Source organism: Loxodonta africana, chromosome 18 (genome assembly GCF_030014295.1).
Source record: "Loxodonta africana isolate mLoxAfr1 chromosome 18, mLoxAfr1.hap2, whole genome shotgun sequence".
Lineage (NCBI taxonomy): Eukaryota > Metazoa > Chordata > Mammalia > Proboscidea > Elephantidae > Loxodonta > Loxodonta africana.
In genome coordinates, this window is record NC_087359.1 from 65,365,646 (window position 1) to 65,378,146 (window position 12,501).

Sequence of the window (12,501 nt, forward strand, 5' to 3'; positions counted from 1 at the left end):
AGAAACTGGAATGAAGAAATAGGATAGAGGCCCAGGACCAAAGTTTTCCCCTGCCTGGCACTGCCCACTCCCCACTCTGTGTAGGCAGCCAGAGACCGGAGGCAAGAGGGAGCCAGAGCGAGGAAGGAGTTGGCATTCAGTGGTGTTGGTGTGTAGACTCGTGCCTGGATCTGTGTGCCTGCAAGAATCTGTGAATGTCTGTTTATGTCTCTGCACCTGTTTGCATTTGTGGGTCTGTGTTTGGGTTTTCATGTGTATGTGACTTCTGGGCACGAGCGTCTACATTTTCTCTAAGTGCATTGATCTGCATACATGTGTATGTCTGTGTATAAATGACTGTAAGTGGGAGTCCATGAGTGCCCACGTGTGTGTATGTTCCTGCCCAAGTGGGTGTGAGTGTATGTCTGGGCATGTCTGTGTGTCTGGATGCACCAGGATATGTCTGCGTCTATCAGAAAGCACACATCCCTGTGTATTTTTGTGTCTTGGTGCATCTGAGTGTTTGCTACCAAAGGTGACCCTTTCCTCATAGAGTTTAGGGCCACAAGCTGCCTGGGAGATAGGGTTTCCGGTTCTAGATCTTAAGTATCCCTGACCCATTTTGTAAACTTAAAGAAGTCCTTCCTATCTGTTTCAAGGAAACCCTGGTTGCACAGTGGTTAAGAGCTATGGCTGCTAACCAAAAGGTAGGCAGTTCGAATCTACCAGGCGCTCCGTGGAAACCCTGTGGGAATCAACTCGATGGCAGTGGGTTTGTTTTTTTTGGTTTTACCTGTTTCGAAGCAAACACCTTCCATACCTGGGCCTATGGAAAGGACTCTGAGTCAACAAGAGCAGCTCAGCAACCAGGGAAACTGGCCCTGTGCCAGGTGTCTCTGCAAGAACCAGCATAAATCACTCACCATATCTCCCCATCACCAAAAGTACTTAGGGCCTGGGGTAGGTGAGGAAATTGACTTTTACTAGGTGCCTACTATTTGCCAAGTGCTTTTTTATATATATTACCTTGTTTAATCTTCACAGCCAACTACGAGGATGCTATTATTATCCAACTTTTAGAAGGGGAAAAGAAAAATGAAGCTCAAAGAGGTTAAGTAACTTCCCTGAAGTTTCCCTTGTAACTTCCTTTGCACATGGTTTTCCCTTTGTCTGCTCAGTGAATGCCTTGTCCTCTAAGCTGGCCCTGTTCAAATGCCACCTCCTTTGTGGAGCCTTTCCTGGCTTTGCCAGGTCTGTTCCAGGCCTTAGGTCAGATGGGAAGCGACAACTAAATATTTGCCCTCAGAAGGTTCACCATCTAGTAAGGAAGGTGAGCATCCCAGAAAAAAAAATCACTTTGATAATGGGCAAATGAGGGCTAAGTTTCACGGGAGGGTTATGTTTGGGCTGGAGAAGTCAGGAAAGGAGATGGCGCCTCTTGGAAGAGGAGGAGCCAAAGCTGGGTATTGAGATAAGGCAGGGAGAGCATTTCAGGCAGGGATGGGATGGCATGTGAGAAAGATGAAACCAAGAGACAGAAACAAGGCCAAACTGGCTGGGTTGAGAGGGAGGGCAACACACGGAAGTAGTTGGAGCTAAGGTTGGACAAGAGCACTGGGAGCCATGTTGGAAGGCTTTGAATACGTATGCACTGTACTTAATGGGCAGTGAAGAGAGGCAGTAAAGTTAAGTGGGCACAGCATGGATAAGGAATTCCCTGGGTCCACACAGCTCTGGCTTTCTCTCTCTCTAGGGCTGCTGCCCTAGCCAGCAAGAAACAGGCTAAGGTCTCTGGGCTGAGATGGCTGACAATGGATCTGCCTTCAGGACTGGCAATCTCTGGCCAAGAGGAAAAACAGCCCAGAGGCTCTGCAGACAGTGCTGAGGTCTGGCACGCAGCCCTTCAGGTGAGAGGACCCAACGCTGCTCAGCTATCTTCCTGCCTTGTGTCCTACCTTCTTCCCCACCCCCCTTCATTCTGCCTTACAGCCTTAGCGAGGAAGAGGTCATATTTTAGCTCTACTCCACCAGCAAAACATCGTCCTGTGCCTTCACATTCTCTTCCAACTGCATGAAAGGCGTTTCCCACTCCCATGCCTCTGTCAACCTGATAATTTCCCACTCATTCTTCCAGACCTAGTTCAAACTTCAACTCTTCTTTGGAACCTTCCCTATATCAGGCATGGAGTCTCTGGGTGGTACAAATGGTTAAGTGCCTGACTACTAACCGAAAGGTTGGTGATTCAAACCCACTCAGATGTGCCTTGGAAGAAAGGCCTGGTGATCTGCTTCTGAATGGTCACAGCTTTGAAAACCCTGTGGAGTGCAGTTCTACTCTGCAACACATGGGGTTGCCATGAGTCAGAATTGACTCGATAGTAACCAGTTGGTCTGAAACAGGCAGGCAGAGAAAGTCACTCCCACTTTGTTCATACAGATAGTGTGGTGCTTGTTACATTGTGCATGGCTGAAGATCAAGGATGTGGTTGATGTACCTCTATAGCCCCAGAGCCCAAAACGATACCTTGCGCAAACCTGGCACTCAATAAACAGACATGAAGTGTACGGTGAGCTGTTATACTGCCCCAGGGAATTCTGCCCACTCCAACTCCAGCTGGAGCACTGCATCCCATTTCCATTAAGAAAAATATTGGCAAAGCAGTGGGTGTCTAGAATGGCAAAGGATCTGAAAATTAAGTCTATAAGGAAGAGTCTAAGGTACCAGGGTGTTTGGCTGGGGCAAAGAAGACTCACTACACACAAAATAGATTTCTTCAACCACCATGTGAAAAGCTGCAGAGAAAGCAGACTTGGATGTGTAACCTCAGAGGCCAAAACTGGGCTCATGAGTAGAAGCTACAGAGAAGGTTTCAGCTGAGATTAAAGAAAAACATACTTAAATAACTACATCCCTCCAGAAGTGGACTGGAATGCCTCAAGGAGCCATCAAGGAGCAGGGCGAACCATCAGAGTTTAGGCGGAAGGAAACTAATATCTATTGAGCACCACTTCTGTGCTAAGTGCTTATACATACATAACCTCATTAAATCCTGTCATCAACCATGTGAGATAGGAATCAATTTCCCCATTTTATAGGTCAGAAGAATGGAGATGACATGAAGATGGGTCTATGTTTACATGGCCAATCAGAATTAAAACCAAAGCAGCTCTGACTCCAAAGCCAGTGCTCTCTCCATGACATCCCGTACCCTCCCACATGCAGGCTGGGAGGGAAGGCCAGTGGCTTTGTGGAGGAGAATCCTATACTCAAAAGAGGATGGATTGGAGAGGGCTAAGGTCCTAGCTCTGAGACTGAGTGGGGGACTTTGATTCTATATTGGGGGAAGTGAAGGGGGTTGGCATGAACACGAGCAGATTATTTCCCTGGTACAACCAATCCCAGTAAGCCCAGTGCTGTCAACCAATACGTGACAATAATAGAGAAGCAGAAAAATGAAAAAAGAGGATATATCTGGAGCCTCTCCCAGGAAGTGATAGAAGTGGTCACTGTAGTTTGCCCATCATCTCCTCTTCTTCACTCTCACTTTGTCTTTGTTTTCCTTCACTGCTCTTTAAAAAGCTCTATTGAGCAAGTATTTATTAGACAAATTATGAGTACAGATCACTGTACAAGGCTGTAAGATGGCGGCCCCTGCCCACAGTGAGCCTCCCTGCTAAGAGATGACTTTCCTGGCAAAAGGTGAATGGGCTAGATTAGTAACAGAACATTTCTAGAAACCTAGGAGCAAAGGGAGAAAAGAATATGTTTAAGGAAGAGATTGAGTGGCGATGACACGAGTACATTGTTGCTGAGATAAGTGAAATCACTTGGTTAACTTATCAACTCTGCAAAGTTTTCTGCCCAACTGATTTTGTGCACTCTTTGGTCAGAGCAAGGACAAACTTTTTGTCTGGGTTATATGCCGATGTCTCACTCTCTTCACTCCATGCCTTCTCTGCCAACAACCCCAATCTCTTCCACCTGCCTGGAATGCCCCCCCACCCCTTTCCCCACCATACCATGTCTTTTTCCTGAACCCGTATTCATTCTCCAAGACCTGGCTCAAATCCCACCCCTTCTTTGGATTCTTCCCAAACTCCTCCAGAAAGAATAATTTATACTCACTTAGTTCATAAAATTAATAAAGTACATAACACTCTGCAAGCTGCTACAGGTCAAACTGTTTGAGGGCAGGAGCTAAGACTTGTTCATCACTCTGTCCCTCGTGGTATTCAGTACAGGTGTCAGCAAAGTACAGTCTGCAGGCCAAATCTAGCTGCCACCTATTTTTGTAAATAAAGTTTAATTGGAACACAGCCGTGGTTATTTGTTTATGTATTGTCATCTATGGCTGCTTTCATGCTACGAGGGCAGAGTTAAGTCATTGCCACAGAGACTGGCCCCGGAGCTTAAAATATTTACTATCTGGCCCTTTATAGAAAAAGTTGGCCAACCCCTGAGCTAGCATACAGTATGTGCTGAATAATTGAATGGTAAATTCAGAAGGTATTTTGTGAAGAAAATTTGACTGATATTCAGAAGGCCTGGGTCCCAGTCCCAGCTCTGCCCCTAACTAATTGTTTGCCTATTAAACAAGCAAATAACGATGATAGATAAATAATAGTTTTGAGTGCTTATTAGGTGTGGGGCTTTATCGGCTGAGTGTTTAAACTTCTTATCCACTTTATCCTCACAACCAACATCAGGAGTAACTACTAAGGAAACTGAGGTTCAGAGAGTTGACACCATCTGAGTGGCAGCATCAGGACTCAAAGCTAGGTCTGACATATTCCAAAGCCTGAGCCCTTGCCTACTAACTTAGAACACGCTTCTGAGACTCAGTTTCTTCAGCAATAAAATTAGGATTATTGCATGAGCACTGTAGTTTTCAAATCACTTTAGCAAGGAGAAAAATTTTTTTTAAACATTGTTTACATAGAGCCCCAATATCTCAGGAAGTCTACCTAGAGCTCCCAGCATTTAGGCCTGCTGCCTCATTTCTGCCCTCTGCACTCCCACCGGTCTGGGCATTCCAAGGCTCTGGCCAACCTCACATCCGCCCCAGGGTTCCTCCTCCTCGGCCTGATGAATGGGCCAGACGCCCAACCGCTGCTATTCCTGCTCTTCCTTGGCGTCTACCTGCTCAATGCCCTGGGCAACCTGAGCATGGTGGTGGTGGTGAGCTCCGATGCGGCTCTCCACTATCCCATGTACTACTTCTTGGGTCACCTGAGCCTCGTGGACGTCTGCTTTACCACCGTCACGGTCCCCAGACTGCTGATCAGCCTGCTCCACCCGGGCCAGGCCATCTCCTTCCAGGGATGCTTTGCCCAGATGTACTTCTTCGTGGCCCTGGGCATCACTGAGAGCTACCTGCTGGCAGCCATGTCCTACGACCGCGCGGTGGCGGTGTGCCGCCCGCTGCACTACTGCGCCCTCATGACGCCCGGGCGCTGCGCGGCGCTGGTGGGGGCGTCCTGGGCGGTGGCCCACCTCCACTCACTGCTCCACACGCTAGTCATCTCCGCGCTGTCCTACCCCGCCTGCGCCCCTGTGCGCCACTTCTTCTGCGATATGACGGTGATGCTGAGCTTGGCAACCTCGGATATATCCGCCGCGGAGACTGCCATCTTCTCTGAGGGCCTGACCGTGGTGCTGACCCCGCTGCTCCTCGTGTCCCTCTCCTATGTCTGCATCCTTGTCGCGGTGCTCGGAGTGCGGTCCGCTGGGGGGCGGCGCCGTGCCTTCTCCACCTGCGGGGCCCACCTGGTGGTGGTGTCGCTCTTCTTCGGGTCTGTCCTCTCCGTCTATTTCCGACCGTTGTCGGCCTACTCAGCCCACTACGACCGCCTGGCCAGCTTAGTCTATGCTGTGGTCAACAAAGAGGTCAAGGGCGCCCTAAAAAAGGAGTTCAGATGCCGGGCTGCACCCCAAGAGTTGTGAGGGCAGGGCTGAATTCACTAGCATTTCATTGATAAAGAACCTTTTTTCTTTCTTTCTTTTTAGCTTTCAACGTACTATCAGATTTGTCCAACAGTCTTTGTTAAATAAAAACTAGATCAAAAACAACAAAGTGTCTGTCCTTAATGACGTGTACATCCAAACCAAAACCAAACCCTTTGCCTTCCAACTGATTCCGATTCATAGTCACCCTACAGGACAGAGTAGAAGTGCCCTATAGAGTTTCCAAGGAGCTCCCGATAGATTCGAACTGCCGAGCTTATGGTCAGCACCCATAGCACTTACCCACTACGCCACTAGGGTTTCTGGTGTGTACAGACCAGTCGGTTAAATTAGTTTTATATTGCCTGAATGTTTGCAGTAGATTATACTTTTAAATTTTGGAAACTATAAAAGTGAACAAGGGGGCATAGAGAGGAGTCTTGTAGTTTGGCGAGCAGAAAGAAGTACAACCAACAGCAACCAAGTGGAGAGAAACCAGTAGAAACCTAAAGGGAGTTTTTCAGAGGTTTGCTACGTGTGCTGTAGTGTAACAAACCTTCTTGTAGGTTCCTCCTCAGGTGGAATCCCTGTATTTCTAAGGTCCGTCCATCTATTTCTTCCACAAAAATATCACCAAACTTCATTAATCTTGCTTTATCCAATCCTGGAACACCTGGACAAATATCATTAATATCACCCGCAAATAAAATTTTGCTGAAGATCATTCAAAACCAGTTGCAGCAGTACATCAACAGAGAACTGCCGGAAATTCAAGCCTGATTCAGAAGAGAACGTGGAACAAAGTATATCATTGCTGATGTTGGAAGGGTCTTGGCTGAAGGCCGAGAATGTCAGAAAGATGTCTACCTGTGTTTTATTGACTATGCAAAGGCATTCGACTATGTGGATCATAACAAATAATGGATAACACTGTGAAGAATGGGAATACCAGAACACTTAATTGTGCTCACGAGGAACCTATACATAGACCAAGAGGCAATCATTTGAGCATAACAAGGAGATGCTGGGTGGTTGAAAAATCAGAAAAGGTGTGCATTATAGTTGTATTCTTTCACCATACTTATTCATTCTGTATGCTGAGCAAATAATCAGAGAAACTGAACTATATGAAAAAAAATGTGGCATCAGGATTGAGGAAGACTCATTAACAACCTGCATTATGCAGATGAAACAACCTTGCCTGCTGAAAGTGAAGAGGACTTCAGGCACTTACTGATGAAGATCAAAGACCACAGCCTTCAGAATGGATTGCACCTCAATATAAAACAAAAATCCTCAAAACTGGACAAATAAGTAACATTATGATAAACAGAGAAAAGATTGAAGTTGTCAAGGATTTCACTTTACTTGGATCCACAATCAATGCCCATGGAAGTAGCAGTCAATAAATCAAATGATGTATTGCATTGGGCAAATTTGCTTCAAAAGGCCAGTTTAAAGTGTTGAAAAGCAAAGATGTCACTTTAGGTGTGCATGACCCAAGCCATGGTATTTTCAATCACCTCCTAGGCATGCAAAAGCTGAACAATGAATAAGGAAGACCAAAGAATTGACGCCTTTGAATTATGGTGTTGGCGAAGAATATTGAATATACCATGGACTGCCAGAAGAATGAACAAATCTGTCTTGGAAAAAGTACAGCCAAAATGCTCCTTAGAAGCCAGGGTGGTGCGACTTCATCTCACATACTTTGGACATGTTATCAGGAGGGACCAATGCCGAGAGAAGGACATGATGCTTTGTGAAGTAGAAAGAGGGTCAGCAAAAAAAGAGGAAGACCCTCAATGAAATGAATTGACACAGTGGCTGCAACAATGGGCTCAAACATACCAGTGATTGTGAGGATGACACAGGACCAAGCAGTGTTTCACTCTGTTGTACATAAGGTCACTGAGTTGGAACTGACTCAGCGTACCTAACAAAACAACAAATAATTCTTTGCCTCAAGATATCTCTCTTTCCAGGGAAGATGAATGGAGAGATACATCTCTCAGTGCTCTGCTTCCTAGGTGGGTTTCTCTACTCCACAGACCTCCAGGGCCACTTTTGAGTGGGCCTGTAATACAGATGTTCACTTCTGGCTGTTGCCAACAAAATGTACAAAATCATCTGTAAACTGGCTTTATTTTTTCCTTCTCCAATAGTCATGGAGAATCCCCCATGAGACAACATATGTAGGTTTGGGAAGAGACCACTGGAACAGGCATGTTGGTAGGTGAGGCTGCTGTTCACGCAGCTTCTTGTGCCTTCATGATTTGCTTGGGAGTGTTGCTAGAAGAATCACACAACACCCAATTTCTGATGGGTCACCAGGCATCCCATTGTCAGGCATCCCGTCCTTACCAGGACATAGAACCAAGTGTTGTTTTTCAACAGGAGAATATTCCCTTGCCAAAAAGGACAAGGCTTTTCTCCAAAAGAGCCTCTGGCTATGTTTCTCTTGTCAGCAAGGACCACAGGCTTCATGTAGCATCGCTGTCTGATAGACACTTCAAGAATAATCGGATTCATCTCTTGCTCTGGGCTTTCCTCAAAGGTTTCTGTTCCTTCTTTTATCTCCCATAATAATTTTATACATTTATTCTATAGTTTCTTTTGGATTGTCTCTTATTGCCAGTTCTTGGAGTGATGTTTTTCCTGTTTGCCTACTGGTTTATTGCTTTCTAAATTTTTACAACCAAATTTTAGAGGAAATCTTGTGGAACCTGAGGAGTGCTTTTGTTTCTCCCTAAAAGTTTCAAAAGTTCTGGATTAAGTCTTGATTTCTCTGCTTGGTCTCTTGTGTGCCAAGCAAGGGAGTGACAGAAACACCACAAATAACCCATAGGGCAGGCTCCAGGCAGATTTAAATTCACAGGCACAGACTAGCAGGATGCTCCAAGCGGAGGGACCTCATATCTCTCCACACTTGGACCATTTACAGAAGTCTTGGAAGAGGGGAAGAATAACCCAACAAGCTGGATGACCTTGAGCTTTGCAATTTGCAAGTAAGATTTCAGTCTTCTTGACAAGAGAAACAGCCTGTTCACGGAAGTCATTTGCATGGGAAGTTTACATAATCAGCACTGGGTTAGCAGAGTTCCTGCTGAGTCATATTGTTGCTAGGCTTCGTGAGGAGAGACCCTGGAAACAGCCAGTGGGAAAATTGATTTATTTTTTCATATTCCACTACATAGGTAGGTTAATTTGGACCTTTCACCTGTGCATTTGTTGTTGTTGTTGTTGTTCGGTGCCATGCGTAACAGAAATCTTGCCTGGTCCTGTGCCATCCTCACAATCGTTGCTATGTTTGAGCTTATTGTTCCAACCACTGTGCCAGTCTATCTCATTGAAGCTCTCCCTCTTTTTGCTGACACTTGACTTTACCAAGCATGATGTATTTCTCCAGCAATTGGTCCCTCCTGATGACATGTCTACAGTAAAAGAAGGAAGTATCTCCATCCTCGCTTTTAAGGAGCACAGGGGTTCCATTTCTTATCAGAAATCATATATCTAGTCAGAGCCCAGGGTGAACAACAAGTTTTCTTGCTGCTTTTTGCAAAAGGGGCAGAGCCTCTGTGCTCTAGGCTTATTCAAAGACCTCAGTTCCAGCTTCTTGCCTCTCATGAACCAAGGCCACGTCTTCAATTCCTGTATGAATGTTGAAGGCCCAGCATACAACTTATATCAGAATCTGAAGCCCTCTCAGGCCACTACAGCATCAGCTCTTACTAAGTATTCTTATTTCCATCTCAACTATGACTTCAAAATTTTTTTTAATTTCTTTTCAGACAAAACTTTCCACACATTTATAAATGCTAGAGGGCATCCATGTTCACTCAGTCCACCATGCTGCTAGAAGTCGAAGCCTATGTTATTTTTAATGCCTTTTTGGTATCAGATTTGCTTTTCTTTTAAATATACCACTGTTCTGAGTAGATTAGCACAAAGGAGCTCCAGCACATTTGGAATAAAAACACACGCATTTGTGTGCTTGCATATAAGAAGGTCTAGAAAGATAAAGTGTGGGCCTTTCAATACCATTTGAGTTTTGTTTAAATAAACACATCAGTTTTATAAATATAATAAACAAAGCACAAAGCAAGAGTATCAACATCATCAAAGTAGGGTTCAAGGTAATAAAGGCATTAAATTAGAAATACATATGTGTATGTGTGTGTATGTACACATATATAGTAATAATAAAAACATAATTCAGTAAGATAAAATAATCAGAAATTTAATGCCTTAAACAATATGGTATTGGCATAAAACAAAATATTAAAAATACATGGCGAGAGGCTGCGGAGAGATTGGAACTCTTATACACTGCTGATGGGAATGTAAAATGGTACAACCACTTTGGAAATCTATCTGGCGTTATCTTAAACAGTTAGAAATAGAACTACCATACAACCCAGAAATCCCACTCCTCAGAATATACCCTAGAGATACAAGAGCCTTCACACAAACAGATATATGCACACCCATATTTATTGCAGCTCTGTTTACAACCGCAAAAAGTTGGAAGCAACCAAGGTGTCCATCAACGGATGAATGGGTAAATAAATTGTGGTATATTCACACAATGGAATACTACGCATCTATAAAGAACAGTGATGAATCTGTGAAACATTTCATAACATGGAGGAACCTGGAAGGCTTTATGCTGAGCGAAATTAGTCAGAGGCAAAAAGACAAATATTGTATAAGACCACTATTATAAGATCTTGAGAAATAGTAAACCTGAGAAGAACACATACTTTTGTGGTTACGAGGGGGGGAGGGAGGGAGGGTGGGAGAGGGTTTTTTATTGATTAATCAGTAGATAAGAACTGCTTTAGGTGAAGGGAAAGACAACACTCAATACATGGAAGGTCAGCTCAATTGGACTGGACCAAAAGCAAAGAAGTTTCCGGGATAAAATGAATGCTTCAAAGGTCAGCGGAGCAAGGGCGGGGGTCTGGGGAACAAGGTTTGCGGGGACTTCTAAGTCAATTCGCAAAATAATTCTATTATGAAATCATTCTGCATCTCACTTTGAAATGTGGCATCTGGGGTCTTAAATGCTAACAAGCGGCCATCTAAGATGCATCAATTGGTCTCAACCCACCTGGAGCAAAGGAAAATGAAGAACACCAAGGCCACACGACAACTAAGAACCCAAGAGACAGAAAGGGCCACATGAACCAGAGACCTACATCATCCTGAGACCAGAAGAACTAGTTGGTGCCCGGCCACAATCGATGACTGCCCTGACAAGGAGCACAGCAGAGGACCCCTGAGGGAGCAGGAGATAAGTGGGCTACAGACCCCAAATTCTCATAAAAAGGCCAAACTTAATGTTCTGACTGAGACTAGAGGAATCCCGGCAGCCATGGTCCCCAGACCTTCTGTTGGCACAGGACAGGAACCATCCCCGAAGAAACTCATCAGACATGAAAGGGACTGGTCAGCGGGTGGGAGAGAGACGCTGATGAAGAGTGAGCTAATTATATCAGGTGGACACTTGAGATTGTGTTGGCAACTCTTGTCTGGAAGGGGGATGGGAGGATAGAGAGAGAGGGAAGCCAGCAAAATTGTCACGAAAGGAGAGACTGAAAGGGCTGACTCAAGAGGGGGAGAGCAAGTGGGAGTAGGGAGTGAGATGTATGTAAACTTATATGTGACAGACTGATTGGATTTGTAAACGTTCACTTGAAGCTTAATAAAAGTTAATAAAAAAAAAATACATGGCGAATGTGTAGAACCATAATCACAATACCCATTGCCGTGGAGTCGATTCTGACTCATAGCAACCCTATAGGACAGAGTAGAACTGTCCCATAGGGTTTCCATGGAGCGGCTGGTAGATTCCAACTGTGAACTGTTTGGTTGGCAGCCATAGCTCTTAACCACTGCACCACTGTTGTTGCTGTTGTTAGGTGCCGTCAAGTCAATTCCAACTCACAGCGACCCTATGTACAACAGAACAAAACACTCCCCCATCCTGCACCATGCCCACAATCATTTTTATGCTTTGAGCCCATTGTTCCAACCACTGTGTCAATCCATCTTGTTGAGGGTCTTCCTTTTTTCTTTGACCCTGTACTTCACCAAGCATGATGTCCTTCTTCACGGGCTGATCTCTCCTGACAACATGTCCAAAGTGTGTAAGACATAGTCTTGCCATCCTTGCTTCTAAGGAGCATTCTGGTTGTACTTCATCCAAGACAGAGTTGTTCATTCTTTTCGCAGCCCATGGTATATTCAATATTCTTCACCAACACCGCAATTCAAAGGTGCTAATTCTTCATCAGTTTTCCTTACTCACTGTTCAGCTTTCACATGCATATGATGCAATTGAAAATACCTCGGCTTGGGTCAGGCTCACCTTAGTCTTCAAGGTAACATCTTTGCCTTTCAACACTTTAAAGAGGTCTTTTGCAGCAGATTTGCTCAATGAAATGTGTCTTTTGATTTCTTGACTGCTGCTTCCATGGCTACTGATTGTGGATCCAAGTAAAATGAAATCCTTGACAACTTCAACCTTTTCTCCATTTATCATGATATTCCTCATTGGTCCAGTTGTGAGGAAT

The 12,501-nt window shown here is 44.8% G+C and overlaps 1 protein-coding gene across 1 annotated transcript; it reads left to right on the top strand.

Annotated features, from left to right (window-relative positions):
* The first annotated feature begins 1,790 nt into the window (after window positions 1-1,790).
* Window positions 1,791-6,062, top strand: LOC135228021 (olfactory receptor 1L4-like). Its single transcript, XM_064270342.1, has 2 exons — window positions 1,791-1,886; window positions 5,018-6,062. The coding sequence occupies exons 1-2, from the start codon at window positions 1,791-1,793 to the stop codon at window positions 5,921-5,923; spliced, it is 1,002 nt and encodes a 333-aa protein (XP_064126412.1). The 3' UTR covers window positions 5,924-6,062.
* Window positions 6,063-12,501: the final 6,439 nt, after the last annotated feature.